At 44.1% G+C, this 19,932-nt stretch overlaps 2 protein-coding genes across 2 annotated transcripts in view; one reads left to right on the forward strand and one right to left on the reverse strand.

Moving 5' to 3' along the window:
- Positions 1–19,932, reverse strand: part of brf1b (BRF1 general transcription factor IIIB subunit b) — a 55,759-nt gene that overhangs the window by 17,387 nt on the left and 18,440 nt on the right. Inside the window, exons 4-13 of the mRNA XM_069657791.1 lie at positions 18,186–18,359; positions 18,014–18,045; positions 17,491–17,563; positions 9,342–9,491; positions 9,164–9,257; positions 5,823–5,949; positions 5,169–5,208; positions 4,259–4,354; positions 3,876–4,181; positions 3,722–3,783 (exon numbers count right to left, since the gene is read on the reverse strand). Coding sequence (XP_069513892.1) covers positions 3,722–3,783; positions 3,876–4,181; positions 4,259–4,354; positions 5,169–5,208; positions 5,823–5,949; positions 9,164–9,257; positions 9,342–9,491; positions 17,491–17,563; positions 18,014–18,045; positions 18,186–18,359 — 1,154 coding nt within the window. The remainder of the gene's footprint in view (positions 1–3,721; positions 3,784–3,875; positions 4,182–4,258; positions 4,355–5,168; positions 5,209–5,822; positions 5,950–9,163; positions 9,258–9,341; positions 9,492–17,490; positions 17,564–18,013; positions 18,046–18,185; positions 18,360–19,932) is intronic.
- On the forward strand, positions 9,775–17,485 carry LOC138585452 (BTB/POZ domain-containing protein 6-B-like). Its single transcript, XM_069657792.1, has 5 exons — positions 9,775–9,856; positions 14,265–14,517; positions 15,026–15,116; positions 15,251–15,369; positions 15,694–17,485. The coding sequence occupies exons 2-5, from the start codon at positions 14,318–14,320 to the stop codon at positions 16,724–16,726; spliced, it is 1,443 nt and encodes a 480-aa protein (XP_069513893.1). The 5' UTR covers positions 9,775–9,856; positions 14,265–14,317; the 3' UTR covers positions 16,727–17,485.

Below are 19,932 nucleotides of genomic sequence, written 5' to 3' on the forward strand. Positions count from 1 at the left end.
AGAAAAGAAGAAGAGAAAAGAGAAGTGAGGAGAAAAGAAGAAGAGAAAAGAGAAGTGAGGAGAAGAAAAGAAGAGAAAAGAGAAGTGAGGAGAAGAAAAGAAGAGAAAAGAGAGGTGAGAAGAAAAGAAGAAGAGAAAAGAGAAGTGAGGAGAAAAGAAGAGAAAAGAGAAGTGAGGAGAAGAAAAGAAGAGAAAAGAGAAGTGAGAAGAAAAGAAGAAGAGAAAAGAGAGGTGAGAAGAAAAGAAGAAGAGAAAAGAGAAGTGAGGAGAAGAAAAGAAGAGAAAAGAGAAGTGAGAAGAAAAGAAGAAGAGAAAAGAGAGGTGAGAAGAAAAGAAGAGAAAAGAGAAGAGAGAAGAAAAGAAGAAGAGAAAAGAGAAGAGAGAAGAAAAGAAGAAGAGAAAAGAGAAGAGAGAAGAAAAGAAGAGAAAAGAGAAGTGAGGAGAAGAAAAGAAGAGAAAAGAGAAGTGAGGAGAAAAGAAGAGAAAAGAGAGGTGAGAAGAAAAGAAGAAGAGAAAAGAGAAGTGAGGAGAAAAGAAGAGAAAAGAGAAGTGAGGAGAAGAAAAGAAGAGAAAAGAGAGGTGAGAAGAAAAGAAGAGAAAAGAGAGGTGAGAAGAAAAGAAGAAGAGAAAAGAGAAGTGAGGAGAAAAGAAGAGAAAAGAGAAGTGAGGAGAAGAAAAGAAGAGAAAAGAGAAGTGAGGAGAAAAGAAGAAGAGAAAAGAGAAGTGAGGAGAAGAAAAGAAGAGAAAAGAGAAGTGAGGAGAAGAAAAGAAGAGAAAAGAGAAGTGAGGAGAAGAAAAGAAGAGAAAAGAGAAGTGAGGAGAAAAGAAGAGAAAAGAGAAGTGAGGAGAAGAAAAGAAGAGAAAAGAGAAGTGAGGAGAAGAAAAGAAGAGAAAAGAGAAGTGAGGAGAAGAAAAGAAGAGAAAAGAGAAGTGAGGAGAAAAGAAGAGAAAAGAGAAGTGAGGAGAAAAGAAGAGAAAAGAGAAGTGAGGAGAAGAAAAGAAGAGAAAAGAGAAGTGAGGAGAAAAGAAGAAGAGAAAAGAGAAGTGAGGAGAAGAAAAGAAGAGAAAAGAGAAGTGAGGAGAAGAAAAGAAGAGAAAAGAGAAGTGAGGAGAAGAAAAGAAGAGAAAAGAGAAGTGAGGAGAAAAGAAGAGAAAAGAGAGGTGAGAAGAAAAGAAGAAGAGAAAAGAGAAGTGAGGAGAAAAGAAGAGAAAAGAGAAGTGAGGAGAAGAAAAGAAGAGAAAAGAGAGGTGAGAAGAAAAGAAGAGAAAAGAGAGGTGAGAAGAAAAGAAGAAGAGAAAAGAGAGGTGAGAAGAAAACAAGAAGAGAAAAGAGAAGTGAGGAGAAGAAAAGAAGAGAAAAGAGAAGTGAGGAGAAGAAAAGAAGAGAAAAGATAAGTGAGGAGAAAAGAAGAGAAAAGAGAGGTGAGAAGAAAAGAAGAAGAGAAAAGAGAAGTGAGGAGAAAAGAAGAGAAAAGAGAAGTGAGGAGAAAAGAAGAGAAAAGAGAGGTGAGAAGAAAAGAAGAGAAAAGAGAAGTGAGGAGAAGAAAAGAAGAGAAAAGAGAAGTGAGGAGAAGAAAAGAAGAGAAAATAGAGGTGAGAAGAAAAGAAGAAGAGAAAAGAGAAGTGAGGAGAAGAAAAGAAGAGAAAAGAGAAGTGAGGAGAAAAGAAGAAGAGAAAAGAGAAGTGAGGAGAAAAGAAGAGAAAAGAGAAGTGAGGAGAAGAAAAGAAGAGAAAAGAGAAGTGAGGAGAAGAAAAGAAGAGAAAATAGAGGTGAGAAGAAAAGAAGAAGAGAAAAGAGAAGTGAGGAGAAAAGAAGAGAAAAGAGAAGAGAGAAGAAAAGAAGAAGAGAAAAGAGAAGAGAGAAGAAAAGAAGAAGAGAAAAGAGAAGTGAGGAGAAAAGAAGAGAAAAGAGAAGTGAGGAGAAAAGAAGAGAAAAGAGAAGTGAGGAGAAGAAAAGAAGAGAAAAGAGAAGTGAGAAGAAAAGAAGAAGAGAAAAGAGAAGTGAGGAGAAAAGAAGAGAAAAGAGAAGAGAGAAGAAAAGAAGAAGAGAAAAGAGAAGAGAGAAGAAAAGAAGAAGAGAAAAGAGAAGTGAGGAGAAAAGAAGAGAAAAGAGAAGTGAGGAGAAAAGAAGAGAAAAGAGAAGAGAGAAGAAAAGAAGAAGAGAAAAGAGAAGAGAGAAGAAAAGAAGAAGAGAAAAGAGAAGAGAGAAGAAAAGAAGAGAAAAGAGAAGAGAGAAGAAAAGAAGAAGAGAAAAGAGAAGTGAGGAGAAAAGAAGAGAAAAGAGAAGTGAGGAGAAAAGAAGAGAAAAGAGAAGTGAGGAGAAGAAAAGAAGAGAAAAGAGAAGTGAGGAGAAGAAAAGAAGAGAAAAGAGAGGTGAGAAGAAAAGAAGAGAAAAGAGAAGTGAGAAGAAAAGAAGAGAAAAGAGAAGTGAGGAGAAAAGAAGAGAAAAGAGAAGTGAGGAGAAAAGAAGAGAAAAGAGAAGTGAGGAGAAAAGAAGAGAAAAGAGAAGTGAGGAGAAGAAAAGAAGAGAAAAGAGAAGTGAGAAGAAAAGAAGAGAAAAGAGAAGTGAGGAGAAGAAAAGAAGAGAAAAGAAAAGTGAGGAGAAAAGAAGAGAAAAGAGAGGTGAGAAGAAAAGAAGAAGAGAAAAGAGAAGTGAGGAGAAGAAAAGAAGAGAAAAGAGAAGTGAGGAGAAAAGAAGAGAAAAGAGAAGTGAGGAGAAAAGAAGAGAAAAGAGAAGTGAGGAGAAGAAAAGAAGAGAAAAGAAAAGTGAGGAGAAAAGAAGAGAAAAGAGAGGTGAGAAGAAAAGAAGAAGAGAAAAGAGAAGTGAGGAGAAGAAAAGAAGAGAAAAGAGAAGTGAGGAGAAAAGAAGAGAAAAGAGAGGTGAGAAGAAAAGAAGAAGAGAAAAGAGAAGTGAGGAGAAAAGAAGAGAAAAGAGAAGTGAGGAGAAGAAAAGAAGAGAAAAGAGAAGTGAGAAGAAAAGAAGAAGAGAAAAGAGAAGTGAGGAGAAAAGAAGAGAAAAGAGAAGAGAGAAGAAAAGAAGAAGAGAAAAGAGAAGTGAGGAGAAAAGAAGAGAAAAGAGAAGTGAGGAGAAGAAAAGAAGAGAAAAGAGAAGAGAGGAGAAAAGAAGAGAAAAGAGAAGAGAGGAGAAAAGAAGAGAAAAGAGAAGTGAGGAGAAGAAAAGAAGAGAAAAGAGAAGAGAGGAGAAAAGAAGAGAAAAGAGAAGAGAGGAGAAAAGAAGAGAAAAGAGAAGTGAGGAGAAGAAAAGAAGAGAAAAGAGAAGAGAGGAGAAAAGAAGAGAAAAGAGAAGAGAGGAGAAAAGAAGAGAAAAGAGAAGAGAGGAGAAAAGAAGAGAAAAGAGAAGTGAGGAGAAGAAAAGAAGAGAAAAGAGAAGTGAGGAGAAAAGAAGAGAAAAGAGAAGTGAGGAGAAGAAAAGAAGAGAAAAGAGAAGTGAGGAGAAAAGAAGAGAAAAGCTTAGCTTCATTTAGCGTCAGTTAACTCCAGTTAGCTTCCTTTAGTGCTTTGATGTCCGCATCAGGCAGAAGCAGTAACATGAAGTCTCTAAACACAGTTTAGTTACTGTTTGATGATCACTTTGCAGTAAAACCTGTGACAGACTTCAGGTCAAACCTCAGCTTACATCAAATATTTCATGCTAAAGTTGAATGTTTCTGTAGAAGGAGCAGAATGGATCAATACAACAGTGATGGATGAAAAAACTGACTTTATCGATCTCCTGATCATCTATACCATCCAGGTCCAATTCTCCACTCTCCGACTGCTCGTCTGTAAAACAAAAACCACAGACAACCTGTTTACCTCCTGTCTGAGGCCATGATGATGTAATGATGATGTCATACAGGTATTGCTGCTCATACCGTCTAGTTTCTCGCCTGTCTCTGACTCGTCAAAGGTCTGTTGGAGGCCCAGGCTGGCGGCACTCGGCAGCTTTCCCAGGATGATGGCCAGAGGGGCAGCCTGACGTTGAGGTCCAGTTCCCTCCTTGTCTGGCACCCCCTCCTGCCCGCTGACGTCGGTCTTTTTGCCCTGCCCCTCCTCTTCCTGAATCACCTGACACAAGAAATCCTGAGTCAGGTGTTGTGCAGCGGCTTGGAGCTCGTCCTCTTCAACCTCCTGATCCTCTGGTTCAGAGGTTGTGGACAAAATCTCTGCGTCCTCTGGATCTGAAAAACCAAGAATGACCAGGTTAAATGTTTGTTTCCTGATGTTCAGACTTGGCTGACTCAGGATCATAACAGACCGATTTCTTTGGTGTAGGCGGCATAGATTCCTCTCAGTTTGGGTCGACTCTTCTCCAGCTCGGTCTCAATCTCATCTTTGTAACAGCTGATCTCTCCTGACAAGACACAATGGAGTGTTTTAGTCCTTCACATAAAAATCCTCCGTGTCTTAACAGTGTCCTAAATACCATTACTGTCCTTTACAGTTTCCTAATTCCCCCTGTTACATTTACAGTGTCCCAAATACCCTAAGTGTCCATTACAGCAGGGGTTCCCAACCCCCGGTCCGCGGACCGGTACCGGGCCGTAGGTTGTTCATGACAGCCTGTGGAGACGGAGTTTATACTTTAACTGTGCGCAGAAACACGGACGGATCGCAACGTTATTGATTCAGGTATGAGCATCAAACACACACAGGTCTGCGTCATATCTGCTCCTCTCCTAACGGCTGTCTCCTCCCTGCGCATCGTGATAACTCTGATAAACTCTGCGTGGATCACCTCCGGCTCATCTCAGTCACAGCGTGTGAAGACGTATTTTATGCTTATAAAGGTTTTCACTGGAATACGGGAGAAAGTCAGGGGCAGAGCCTGAGAGACACACAGATCAGTCACTGCGCTGCATGATTATAAACTGCTCACTGCTGGATCACATTATACATTCAGATAAACTGCCAGGATCACACTATTCGTCTTAGATGTAGTCTCCTCACTGAATAAATACAGATACAATCTGTCTATATTTCCGTGCGTGTGACTGTGATTTATGCGCATGCATGTCGAACCCCCCCCCCCCGGTCCGTCAGAAAATATTATTGCTACTGTCTGGTCCGTGTAGTCAGAAAGGTTGGGAACGCCTGTCCTAGATGATCTAAATCCCTAAAGAGCCCTCTGAGGTGTCCTCAAGTGGGGAGCAGGGTTAGGAACTGACCTTCAACGTCGTCCAGCTTCCTTGCCAGCTCCTGTTCAAGCTGCAGAAGAAGATGACAGTATAGTTCATTGGTTTGCTGCAACCTGCTGCAGCCAATAAGGGACAAGTTGATCTACCTGCTGCAGCCAATAAGGGACAAGTTGATCTACCTGCTGCAGTCAATCAGGGACAAGTTGATCTACCTGCTGCAGTCAATCAGGGACAAGTTGATCTACCTGCTGCAGTCAATCAGGGACAAGTTGACCTACCTGCTGCAGTCAATCAGGGACAAGTTGATCTACCTGCTGCAGTCAATCAGGGACAAGTTGATCTACCTGCTGCAGCCAATTAGGGATAATGTGATTTACCTGCTGCAGCCATCCATCTATTTATCCATCCATTATCTATAATGCTTATCCTGTTTAGGGTTGCAGGGGGCTGCAGCGTATCCCAGCTGTCATTGGGCGAGAGGCTGGCTTACACCTGGACAGGTCACTAGTCAGTCACAGGGCTGACACAGAGACAGACAACCTTTCATGCTCACATTCACACCTACAGGCAATTTCAGAGTCACCAATGAACCTAACAAGCATGTCTTTGGAATGTCAGAGGAAGCCACAGTATCTGGAAGGAACCCCCGCATGCATACAGCCAATCAGAGATAAGGTGATCTACCTGCTGCATCTTGGCTTTGTGCTGTGCTGCAATGAAGGAGGGTGGATCACATTCCTGTTCCAGATCGACTCTCATGAACTCATCAATGGTCAGCTGACTGGTGGGCGTGTCCTCAAACTCGGTTAATCTGCAGGGTGGGAGAGATGACACTGTGGCCTACTGGGATCTAGTAAGCTTTACTGACGCTGTGTGTAATCTAATGTTTTCTACTCTTGTCTACAATTTACATGTGACCTGCTGTAATCTGCTGTCTTTACATGTGACCTGCTGTAATCTGCTGTCTTTACACGTGACCTGCTGTAATCTGCTGTCTTTACACGTGACCTGCTGTAATCTGATGTCTTTACATGTGACCTGCTGTAATCTGCTGTCTTTACACGTGACCTGCTGTAATCTGCTGTCTTTACACGTGACCTGCTGTAATCTGATGTCTTTACACGTGACCTGCTGTAATCTGCTGTCTTTGAATGTGACCTGCTGTAATCTGATGTCTTTACATGTGACCTGCTGTAATCTGATGTCTTTACATGTGACCTGCTGTAATCTGCTGTCTTTACACGTGACCTGCTGTAATCTGCTGTCTTTACACGTGACCTGCTGTAATCTGCTGTCTTTACACGTGACCTGCTGTAATCTGCTGTCTTTGAATGTGACCTGCTGTAATCTGCTGTCTTTACACGTGACCTGCTGTAATCTGATGTCTTTACACGTGACCTGCTGTAATCTGCTGTCTTTGAATGTGACCTGCTGTAATCTGATGTCTTTACACGTGACCTGCTGTAATCTGCTGTCTTTACATGTGACCTGCTGTAATCTGATGTCTTTATACGTGACCTGCTGTAATCTGCTGTCTTTGAATGTGACCTGCTGTAATCTGCTGTCTTTACACGTGACCTGCTGTAATCTGCTGTCTTTACATGTGACCTGCTGTAATCTGCTGTCTTTGAATGTGACCTGCTGTAATCTGATGTCTTTACACGTGACCTGCTGTAATCTGCTGTCTTTACACGTGACCTGCTGTAATCTGATGTCTTTGAATGTGACCTGCTGTAATCTGATGTCTTTACACGTGACCTGCTGTAATCTGCTGTCTTTACACGTGACCTGCTGTAATCTGATGTCTTTGAATGTGACCTGCTGTAATCTGCTGTCTTTACACGTGACCTGCTGTAATCTGCTGTCTTTACACGTGACCTGCTGTAATCTGATGTCTTTACACGTGACCTGCTGTAATCTGCTGTCTTTGAATGTGACCTGCTGTAATCTGATGTCTTTACATGTGACCTGCTGTAATCTGCTGTCTTTACACGTGACCTGCTGTAATCTGCTGTCTTTACACGTGACCTGCTGTAATCTGATGTCTTTACACGTGACCTGCTGTAATCTGCTGTCTTTACATGTGACCTGCTGTAATCTGCTGTCTTTACACGTGACCTGCTGTAATCTGATGTCTTTACACGTGACCTGCTGTAATCTGCTGTCTTTGAATGTGACCTGCTGTAATCTGATGTCTTTACACGTGACCTGCTGTAATCTGCTGTCTTTACATGTGACCTGCTGTAATCTGATGTCTTTACACGTGACCTGCTGTAATCTGCTGTCTTTGAATGTGACCTGCTGTAATCTGCTGTCTTTACACGTGACCTGCTGTAATCTGATGTCTTTACACGTGACCTGCTGTAATCTGCTGTCTTTACATGTGACCTGCTGTAATCTGCTGTCTTTGAATGTGACCTGCTGTAATCTGATGTCTTTACACGTGACCTGCTGTAATCTGATGTCTTTGAATGTGACCTGCTGTAATCTGATGTCTTTACACGTGACCTGCTGTAATCTGCTGTCTTTACACGTGACCTGCTGTAATCTGATGTCTTTGAATGTGACCTGCTGTAATCTGCTGTCTTTACATGTGACCTGCTGTAATCTGATGTCTTTACACGTGACCTGCTGTAATCTGCTGTCTTTGAATGTGACCTGCTGTAATCTGATGTCTTTACATGTGACCTGCTGTAATCTGCTGTCTTTACACGTGACCTGCTGTAATCTGCTGTCTTTACACGTGACCTGCTGTAATCTGATGTCTTTACACGTGACCTGCTGTAATCTGCTGTCTTTACACGTGACCTGCTGTAATCTGATGTCTTTACACGTGACCTGCTGTAATCTGCTGTTTTTGAATGTGACCTGCTGTAATCTGCTGTCTTTACACGTGACCTGCTGTAATCTGATGTCTTTACACATGACCTGCTGTAATCTGCTGTCTTTGAATGTGACCTGCTGTAATCTGATGTCTTTACACGTGACCTGCTGTAATCTGCTGTCTTTACATGTGACCTGCTGTAATCTGATGTCTTTACACGTGACCTGCTGTAATCTGCTGTCTTTGAATGTGACCTGCTGTAATCTGCTGTCTTTACACGTGACCTGCTGTAATCTGCTGTCTTTACATGTGACCTGCTGTAATCTGATGTCTTTGAATGTGACCTGCTGTAATCTGATGTCTTTACACGTGACCTGCTGTAATCTGCTGTCTTTACACGTGACCTGCTGTAATCTGATGTCTTTGAATGTGACCTGCTGTAATCTGATGTCTTTACACGTGACCTGCTGTAATCTGCTGTCTTTACACGTGACCTGCTGTAATCTGATGTCTTTGAATGTGACCTGCTGTAATCTGATGTCTTTACACGTGACCTGCTGTAATCTGCTGTCTTTACACGTGACCTGCTGTAATCTGATGTCTTTACACGTGACCTGCTGTAATCTGCTGTCTTTGAATGTGACCTGCTGTAATCTGATGTCTTTACATGTGACCTGCTGTAATCTGCTGTCTTTACACGTGACCTGCTGTAATCTGATGTCTTTGAATGTGACCTGCTGTAATCTGCTGTCTTTGAATGTGACCTGCTGTAATCTGCTGTCTTTACACGTGACCTGCTGTAATCTGATGTCTTTGAATGTGACCTGCTGTAATCTGATGTCTTCACACGTGACCTGCTGTAATCTGATGTCTTTACACGTGACCTGCTGTAATCTGCTGTCTTTGAATGTGACCTGCTGTAATCTGATGTCTTCACACGTGACCTGCTGTAATCTGATGTCTTTACACGTGACCTGCTGTAATCTGCTGTCTTTACACGTGACCTGCTGTAATCTGCTGTCTTTGAATGTGACCTGCTGTAATCTGATGTCTTTACACGTGACCTGCTGTAATCTGATGTCTTTACACGTGACCTGCTGTAATCTGATGTCTTTACACGTGACCTGATGTAATCTGCTGTCTTTACATGTGACCTCTTGTAATCTGGTGGGATCTAATCTGTTTTTAAATGTAATATCACCTCTTCCTCAGAGTTGTCTGACACACTTTGACCACGCTGATCACATCCTTCACAGTACGACGAAACTTGTGCATCCGAGCTGCTACAAGAAGAGCTGAGGAGGGGGGGGGGGGGGGGGTAAATAAATGAATGCTTGTTGATGATTGTTGTTGACATGGTAACAGCAGCCATGTTGTACCTGCTCCACATAGTCCAGAGGGGCGGCGTCCTGTGTGCATCCAGTCCCTCTTCATCCTCTGAACGAGACGCAGAGCTGTCATGGAAACTTCATGAGTCTTCACCCCAAACTCCAACATGTGAGCAAATCGAGGGATGTACAGGCAGGGGTCTGAGAAGGAGGTGTAGGTGGGAGGAAGAGGAGAGAGGGAGAGGAGACAAGAAGGAGGATATAGAAAGATAGAGCATTTCTTTATATAAATAAACTGTGTGTTTAGTTAATTTATGTGTTTATTTGAGTTAAATGTGTGTAGTACACACATTATTTCTGTTCTGTATAAACTTGTTAATCAGTTAATTCTTTTCAGTGTTTTGAAAAGTTTTCCCGCACTCTGACGCCATCTTGCGGAGCAGCTCGGTGAAGGCGGATGTAGCTGCAGTGGGACCTAAAATGGCGCCCGGAGAGACAAACAGAGGCTGGCTCCAAAGTGTATTTACCGATAACGGCAGGACATACCGCCGCGGGGAGTGTGACAGGTAAACACACACACACGCACACACACCAAGACTCCTTCCATTTGTGACGGTTCCGGTTCGCTTTGTTAACGTGCAGTGAAGCTTATTATTAACCGAATAAGCTGAACACAGTCAGTGTGTAACGTCTGAGCTGAGGTCTGTTTAATTGAACCGTCTGGATGATATTTGACAATCGATGACTGTTGTGACACCGCATTCCGTGACCGGACTGTGAGCCGACCGTCAGATAAAATCACGTGGGCTGGATTAATTCTGTGTTGTCCCTTCTGGTCCACCAACACTACCATGTTACTGTAATACTGTAAACTCCACACTGATGTTACTGTAACACTGCACACTCCACACTGATGTTACTGTAGTACTGTTAATTGTAATGGAATGTATCATCCATTTTTAAAGTGTTATCTAGTTAATCTTCTACAGTGTTGTTGCTGCTATGTTTGAGTCTGTGCAAAGCAGCAGCCTGACAACAGACAGCAGGCTGCTTTAAATGTATTTTAACTCTATTTAATAAAGAAATGAAGGGAAGGATTAAAAATCTCTTACCCACAGTGATGTTAGCCTAGCCACGTTATTATCATGTGATGTTGAGGTACAGTGATGTTAGCCTAGCCACGTTATGATCATGTGATGTTGAGGTACAGTGATGTTAGCCTAGCCACGTTATGATCATGTGATGTTGAGGTACAGTGATGTTAGCTTAGCCACGTAATGATGTTGTGATGTTGACGTTTAGTGATGTTAGCTTAGCCACGTAATGATGTTGTGATGTTGACGTATAGTGATGTTAGCCTAACCAAGTTATGATCTTGTGATGTTGACGTTTAGTGATGTTAGCTTAGCCACGTAATGATGTTGTGATGTTGACGTTTAGTGATGTTAGCTTAGCCACGTAATGATGTTGTGATGTTGACGTATAGTGATGTTAGCCTAACCAAGTTATGATCTTGTGATGTTGACGTTTAGTGATGTTAGCTTAGCCACGTAATGATCTTGTGATGTTGACGTTTAGTGATGTTAGCTTAGCCACGTAATGATGTTGTGATGTTGACGTATAGTGATGTTAGCCTAACCAAGTTATGAACTTGTGATGTTGACGTTCAGTGATGTTAGCTTAGCCACGTAATGATGTTGTCGTATAGTGATGTTAGCCTAGCCACGTTATGATCTTGTGATGTTGACGTACAGTGATGTTAGCCTAGCCACGTAATGATCTTGTGATGTTGTCGTATAGTGATGTTAGCCTAACCAAGTTATGAACTTGTGATGTTGACGTTCAGTGATGTTGGCTTAGCCACGTAATGATGTTGTTAATGTTGACGTACAGTGATGTTAGCCTAGCTACGTAATGATCTTGTGATGTTGACGTACAGTGATGTTAGCCTAGCCACGTAATGATGTTGTTAATGTTGACGTACAGTGATGTTAGCCTAGCCACGTAATGATGTTGTGATGTTGACGTACAGTGATGTTAGCCTAGCCACGTAATGATGTTGTTAATGTTGACGTACAGTGATGTTAGCCTAGCCACGTAATGATCTTGTGATGTTGACGTACAGTGATGTTAGCCTAGCCACGTAATGATGTTGTTAATGTTGACGTACAGTGATGTTAGCCTAGCCACGTAATGATCTTGTGATGTTGACGTACAGTGATGTTAGCCTAGCCACATAATGATGTTGTTAATGTTGACGTACAGTGATGTTAGCCTAGCCACGTAATAATGTTGTGATGTTGACGTACAGTGATGTTAGCCTAGCCACGTAATGATGTTGTGATGTTGACGTACAGTGATGTTAGCCTAGCCACGTAATGATGTTGTGATGTTGACGTTCAGTGATGTTAGCCTAGCCACGTAATGATGTTGTGATGTTGACGTACAGTGATGTTAGCCTAGCCACGTAATGATGTTGTTAATGTTGACGTACAGTGATGTTAGCCTAGCCACGTAATAATGTTGTGATGTTGACGTACAGTGATGTTAGCCTAGCCACGTAATGATGTTGTGATGTTAGCCTAGCCACGCAATGATGTTGTGATGTTGACGTACAGTGATGTTAGCCTAGCCACGTAATGATCTTGTGATGTTGATGTACAGTGATGTTAGCCTAGCCACGTAATGATGTTGTGATGTTGATGTACAGTGATGTTAGCCTAGCTTAACCTCTATGGTTTGTCTGATGAAAAAAGATCTGTGTGTTTACTGTTAAGTGTGATGTTTAAGGTCAGTCAGTACTCATAAATGTAAAATGTGACTATTCAAAGACAAACAGGATCTTGTTACAGTGCTGCACTTTAATCTGCACGTCAGAGGGGTGAATAAAGAAGCGAGATTAGAGGTTTAGCCGGGTATGTTGAGCCTAAACCCGGGGTTTTCTTTGTCACGAAGCTGGCTCTCTTTTAACCTGGCTAAATCACCATGGTAACTTACACAGAGTAAGCTAACCTGGTCGGGAACAGGTTATGTTCAGAGTTTTGGCTTAAAATTGGCTGTAAAATGCCACCCTGTCATTAACAATGTCCTGAAATGATGATCTCCGTGAGTAGTATAGATCATCAGCTGAGGTTATGTGTATACGGAAACTTCTGGAACGTAACATTCTGCATGTAAAGACCAATGACTATAGATGGACAACGCGTCTCCATCTGCTCCCATTGTACGAAATTGATGCCAAAAAAACCCTGTGATAGGCGCTGCCATCTTGCGATGGTGACGTCATTTGGAGTCAGAGTCTGTGCAGTAGAGATCGGCGAGTGAAGCGGCCGTAGCCACTTCCGCTAACCCAAACACACACTTAACTTACCGAAAAAACAGCAAGGATCCCGCACGCCGGCGTGTTTAACAGCAGAACAGCTTCTTGTGTTGGTCTGAGGTTAAAGTTCACAGGTATGGAAACTTCAGCGACTGTAGTGATTGTTTTAGGTACGTTTCTACTCGCGGATCGTCCTCTGCTCTGCTCACAAGGAACTGATCGGCTGCAGGAGCCAAATTTGTCAACAGAGCTGTCAATCATCATTTTGACAGCATCAAATAACTAATTAAAAATAAACTTGTCAGAAAAATGAACACTTGCATGCCATGCAGGTACAGCAGCACGTACTGTATCACCGCATCACAGAGCCTATGCATTCAGTTAGTGATGAATAAAAGATAAGATAATCCTTTATTCGTCCCACAACGGGGACATTTACAGTGTTACAGCAGCAAAGTGGATAGTGCAATGTTACAAATAAGGGCATATAAAAATAAGTAAATAAGTGTATCCTAAAAATATAGAGTGGAGGGGTGGTGTTGCACACTGTCCGTTTGGTGTGACTGTTTACTGTTGATTATAGAGTCCGACCACCGCAGGAAGAACAGACCTGCGGTACCTCTCCGTGAGACACCGCGGGTGAAGGAGCCTGTCACTGAACGAGCTCCCCAGTGGTGTTAGTGTGTCCTGCAAGGGGTGGGACGTGTGGTCCATCAGACACGACGGCTTGGCCATCATTCTCCTGTCAGCCACCCCCTCCACAGGGTCAAGAGGGCAGCCCAGGAAAGAGCTGGCCTCCTTCACCAGTCTATATGACCCCCCCTCCAGTCTCCCTCTTCTCGTTTTTACCTGTTTTCTTTGGGTAAAATTAACACTTTCAGCAGATCATCCATACAGTAAAAGAACGATGAAGACGCAGCATCTGAGGACACTGGATCATGTTTTTGTGTTTGGTCCTGCCAGGTCCGTTTTACAGGGCTGGTTTTGCAGCTAAAAGCAGATAATAAAACTTTTCTATTTGGACAAATACTAAAGTTACTTTTTCATGAAATGAAAGCATCTGACCTACCTGTAGTTCCTGACTATAGCTACTGAAATCATGCGTATCATTGTTACAGTGAAAGAGTTGTGCTGTGTGTAGTTGTTACATTAGAAATAAACGGGAGGCGCTGAGAGCGTTTCGGGAGGTAAAATAATAAACTTCAGTAGCATTCCTCTCTTGCCTATTTGCAGCAGTGTTTTTACCGTAATAACTTTTTATATTTTCATCATTGCTTCTCATTTAATCAGTCTGACTGAAGCAGACAGCCGATGATCGCTTCTTTTTGTGTGGAAGAAGCATCACATGGCGCGTAAAACGCCCCTTTTTCTGTAAGCGCGCTCAGAGCCTGAAGCAGAAAGCCTGCGTTTTTTTTGGGGGGAGCTTTCATGCCTTTATTGGGAGAGAACAGTGGATAGTGATTTAAGCGCTGAGCTAAACCGGCGCCAGAAAGCCTGGGTTCACAGAGAAACTTCATAACTACCTTTGTGATACCTGTTATCTCTAACTGGTGCTTGAGGCTTTGTTGAGCATGCTTACCCAATGAAAGCCTGGGTATGTTGAACTTGCTTCGTAGTATACCCCTCTGTATTATAATCTCAGTCATCTCTGACAGGAAGTCAACATGCTGTGAGGTTGAGACCTCGCCGGCGCTGTGACGAGGAGAAGATGGCAGCTGAACTGTTCTCTACCAGCCTCCCTCACAGTAATGAGGTGGAAGTGAAGAAGACTTTGATCCAGCAGAGCCAATCGGAGCTGCCAGTGGGTAACCATGACAATTCAGACAGAGACGAAGTTGAATCGAAGGTCAACGTTGCCGAAGAGGAGAGAGATAGCCGACAGGAAACACAACCCACACTCAGAGAGAGGTCAGTGATTGGACAGCGGCTCAGTGTCTAATGACAGTGATAATGAAGGTTTACAGCATGTTGTTGATAATGTTTTTGTTGCTGATAAATGGACTGTACTTATATAGCGCTTGTCTAGTCTTTGCGACCACTCAAAACATATCACATACACACATTCACACACGTAAAGTGCCCAACTGTCAATCAGATATCACATTCATACCTGTTGGCTATGCCACCGGGAGCAATTTGGGGTTCAGTGTGTTGCCCAAGGACACTTCGACATGTAGCCTGATCGAACCTCCGACCTTCCGATTGAAAGACCCAAAGACACTTCGACATGTAGCCTGACGGAGCTGGGGATCGAACCTCCGACCTTCTGATTGAAAGACGACCGACTCTACCACTGAGCCACAGCCGCCCCGATGATGATGTTGATGATGTTGTTGATAATGTTGATGATGTTGTTGTTGTTGTTATTGTTGATGATGATGTTGCTGATGTTTTTGTCGCTGTTGTTTTCCTGCAGGAATGCTCTGATGTTCAACAACGAGCACATGGCTGATGTTCACTTCATCGTCGGACCTCCAGGAGACACTCAGAGAGTCCCCGCTCATAAGGTACACACTTAAACTGGCCTCACCTGGTCCACCTGATTCAGGTCTCTGATTGGTTTCGGACCTATGACTCAGGTCTCTCTGATTGGTTCAGACCTCTGACTCAGGTCTCTGATTGGTTCCTGTCTGTGTTGCAGTATGTGCTGGCTGTGGGCAGCTCGGTCTTTGGAGCTATGTTTTATGGGGATCTGGCTGAGGGACAATCTGAGATCCAGATCCCTGACGTGGAGCCGGCTGCTTTCCTCATCTTGTTAAAGTAAGTCCTAAAGTTTCAAGTCTGCAAAACCAGAACCACAGACACTCATCTATCTCAGGTCCTGATCCTGCTCTATCTCTGTCTCGGGTCCAGGTCCGGCTCCATTTCTGTCTCGGGTCCAGGTCCTGCTCTGTCTCTGTCTCAGGTTCTGATCCTGCTCTGTCTCTGTTTCAGTCTCAGGCCCAGGTTCTGATCCTGCTCTCTCTCTGTCTCTGTCTCAGGACCTGATCCTGCTCTGTCTCTGTCTCAGGTCCTGATCCTGCTCTGTTTCAGTCTTAGGCCCAGGTCGTGATCCTGCTCTGTCTCTGTCTCCGGACCTGATAGGTACATGTACAGTGATGAGATCCAGCTGGAGGCAGACACAGTGCTGGCCACGCTCTACGCTGCTAAGAAGTACATCGTTCCTGCTCTGGCAAAGGCCTGTGTGTCGTTTCTGGAGACGAGTCTGGAGGCGAGGAATGCCTGTGTCTTGCTGTCTCAGAGCAGGCTGTTTGAGGAGCCGGAGCTGACACAGCGCTGCTGGGAGGTGATCGATGCCCAGGCCGACCTTGCTCTGAAGTCTGAAGGTTTCTGTGAGATCGACCTGCCCACGCTGGAGATCATCTTGCAGAGAGACTCGCTCAACATCCCTGAAGTCGCCATCTTTCAGGCAGTGCTAAGCTGGGCGGCAGCTGAGTGTCGACGTCAGGGTGTGGCAGTGACCCCTAGGAACCAGCGGGTGGTTCTGGGTAAGGCTTTGTACCTGGTCCGGATCCCCTCCATGACGCTGCAAGAGTTTGCAGACGGAGCAGCACAGTCGGACGTTCTGACCCTGAATGAGACTCGTGATATCTTCTTGTGGTTCACTGCGTCCAACAAACCCAGGCTGGAGTTTCCTCTGCTTAAGCGGGCTGGCCTTGTGCCGCAGAGGTGCCACCGCTTCCAGTCCTCGGCCTACCGCAGCAACCAGTGGCGCTACAGGGGACGCTGTGACAGCATCCAGTTTGCAGTGGACCGTCGGATCTTCATGGCCGGACTTGGGCTTTACGGGTCGAGCGGGGGGAAGGCAGAGTACAGCGTGAAGATCGAGCTGAAGAGGCAGGGAGCAGTTCTGGCCCAGAATCTCACCAGGTTTTTGTCAGACGGGTCCAGCAGCACCTTTCCCGTGTGGTTTGAACATCCGGTCCAAGTTGAACAGGACACCTTCTACACTGTCAGCGCTGTCCTGGACGGGAACGAGTTGAGTTACTTTGGTCAGGAGGGGATGACTGAGGTGCAGTGTGGGAAAGTGACCTTCCAATTCCAGTGTTCATCAGACAGTACCAATGGGACCGGGGTGCAGGGGGGACAGATCCCTGAGGTGGTCTTCTACTGCTAAAATAGAACCTGTCTCACTCTCAGGTCAAAATCAGAAAACACGAGCTCTGATTCTGACAGGACTGCTGCCCCGAACCGGAAGCTGATTGGCTGTTGTATTTCAAGGTTTAATCAAAATGGTAACTGGACTTAGTTGAAGTTCTTGAAGACGTTTCACCTCTCATCCAATAAACTTTGAATTACCATTACCTGGATGACTGAGAACCTTCACAGACATTGGCTGTCGTAGTAGAACTGGAAGCTGATTGGTTGCTGTGTGCTCCTGAAACGATTTCCTGATTGAACCTTAAAGTTGAAGTGACTGACAGTGAAACATGTTCTTGCTTCTTTGACATAAAGTTCATTAAGAAATGTTTGATGTTGTAGTCCCCTACAGCTTCAACCCTGTGCTAATAAAGAGCGGGACTTCACAAATGCAGCCTACAGACAGAATAAACTTCTCACATTAAAAAATCACATTGAGTCCCAGAAAGAGTTTTATATTCTGTGTTCAGTTTAAAAGACTGTTAAAAACAGGAGGACATAAACACGTGTACATCCCGTGCTGCTGATCAGGGCTGCACACTCTGCAAGGCTCTCACCTCTCCATACCATGTCTAAATTCAATGTGTCTGTTGAATGTAATGTGTCTGAATGAAATGTGTCTGTTAAATTCATTGTGTCTGTCTGAATGAAATGTGTCTGTCTGAATGAAATGTGTCTGTTGTCCTGCTCTGTAAACATTTAGATCAGTTTAGATTAAAAACAATGAATAAAGGTTCTCACCGATGGCGGGAGCGTTGATGCAGAGTTCACGAGCCAACAGCAGAAAAGTTTTACCCAGAATGTAAACATTCACCTGAAAACATGAAGCACAGTTTCAGACAGACTACAGACAGTCTATAGCCTACAGACAGATTACAGTCTACAGACAGACTGTCTAAAGACAGACTGCAGACAGTCTACAGACAGACTAGAAACAGACTGCAGACAGACTGTAGTCTACAGACAGACTGCAGACAGTCTACAGACAGACTGCAGACAGATGGTAGACAATCTACAGACAGACTGCAGACTACAGACAGACTTCTGACCGTCTACAGACAGATGACAGACAGACTACAGTCTACAGACAGACTGCAGACAGTCTACAGACAGACTAGAAACAGACTGCAGACAGACTGTAGTCTACAGACAGACTGCAGACAGTCTACAGACAGATGACAGACAGACTACAGACAGATGACAGACAGACTACCGACAGATGACAGACAGACTACAGTCTACAGACAGTACAGGTCAGCTGTACCTGCAGCAGATCACTTAGGTCCAGCAGCATGTCTGAAACACGGTTAAGGAAACCAGCAGTACTTCAGGAGGTTAAAGGTCACAGTAAGGTCTGGACTGATTATAAGGGTAAAATTACACACACACACACACACACTATATATCAGTAAGTGTGTAGCTGGTTGGTAGGATACGTGGTGTCCCCTCCGTGCGACACACCAGGTAGAGACATGCGGCGATGACGTGCTCTGTCTTGCGTCCTCTCGTCAGGTGTTTACTGACGACCATTTTGAAGAAGTTAAAGGCCGTGTCCAAACAGTGTTGGTTCAACTGCAGCTGACTGCCCAGCTGCTGGATCTGACGCTTACCTGAGACACACAGAGGGTTACATATACCTGACTCTTACCTGTGACACACACAGGGTTACCTATACCTGACTCTTACCTGTGAGACATAGAGGATTATCTATACCTGACTCTTACCTGACACACACAGGGTTACCTATACCTGACTCTTACCTGTGAGATATAGAGGATTACCTATACCTGACTCTTACCTGACACACACAGGGTTACCTATACCTGACTCTTACCTGACACACACAGGGTTACCTATACCTGACTCTTACCTGACACACACAGGGTTACCTATACCTGACTCTTACCTGACACACACAGGGTTACCTATACCTGACTCTTACCTGTGAGACATAGAGGGTTACCTATACCTGACTCTTACCTGACACACACAGGGTTACCTATACCTGACTCTTACCTGTGAGATATAGAGGATTACCTATACCTGACTCTTACCTGACACACACAGGGTTACCTATACCTGACTCTTACCTGACACACACAGGGTTACCTATACCTGACTCTTACCTGACACACACAGGGTTACCTATACCTGACTCTTACCTGTGAGACATAGAGGATTATCTATACCTGACTCTTACCTGACACACACAGGGTTACCTATACCTGACTCTTACCTGACACACACAGGGTTACCTATACCTGACTCTTACCTGACACACACAGGGTTACCTATACCTGACTCTTACCTGTGAGACATAGAGGGTTACCTATACCTGACTCTTACCTGACACACACAGGGTTACCTATACCTGACTCTTACCTGACACACACAGGGTTACCTATACCTGACTCTTACCTGTGAGACATAGAGGGTTACCTATACCTGACTCTTACCTGACACACACAGGGTTACCTATACCTGACTCTTACCTGACACACACAGGGTTACCTATACCTGACTCTTACCTGTGAGACATAGAGGGTTACCTATACCTGACTCTTACCTGACACACAGAGGGTTACCTATACCTGACTCTTACCTGACACACACAGGGTTACCTATACCTGACTCTTACCTGTGAGACATAGAGGGTTACCTATACCTGACTCTTACCTGACACACACAGGGTTACCTATACCTGACTCTTACCTGTGAGATATAGAGGATTACCTATACCTGACTCTTACCTGACACACACAGGGTTACCTATACCTGACTCTTACCTGACACACACAGGGTTACCTATACCTGACTCTTACCTGACACACACAGGGTTACCTATACCTGACTCTTACCTGACACACACAGGGTTACCTATACCTGACTCTTACCTGTGAGACATAGAGGATTATCTATACCTGACTCTTACCTGACACACACAGGGTTACCTATACCTGACTCTTACCTGACACACAGAGGGTTACCTATACCTGACTCTTACCTGACACACACAGGGTTACCTATACCTGACTCTTACCTGACACACACAGGGTTACCTATACCTGACTCTTACCTGACACACAGAGGGTTACCTATACCTGACTCTTACCTGACACACACAGGGTTACCTATACCTGACTCTTACCTGTGAGACATAGAGGATTACCTATACCTGACTCT

This window comes from Semicossyphus pulcher, unplaced genomic scaffold, assembly GCF_022749685.1.
Source record: "Semicossyphus pulcher isolate SPU_LCO1_2020_fin unplaced genomic scaffold, fSemPul1.0.p SCAF_11, whole genome shotgun sequence".
In the NCBI taxonomy this organism is placed as follows: domain Eukaryota; kingdom Metazoa; phylum Chordata; class Actinopteri; order Labriformes; family Labridae; genus Semicossyphus; species Semicossyphus pulcher.

Excerpts from the sequence above, each read along its gene's own strand:
- LOC138585452 (XM_069657792.1), top strand. The coding sequence starts at position 14,318 with ATGGCAGCTGAACTGTTCTCTACCAGCCTCCCTCACAGTAATGAGGTG. Across the intron at positions 14,518-15,025 it reads CAACCCACACTCAGAGAGAG|GAATGCTCTGATGTTCAACA; the intron begins GTCAGTGATTGG and ends GTTTTCCTGCAG. Across the intron at positions 15,117-15,250 it reads AGAGAGTCCCCGCTCATAAG|TATGTGCTGGCTGTGGGCAG; the intron begins GTACACACTTAA and ends TCTGTGTTGCAG.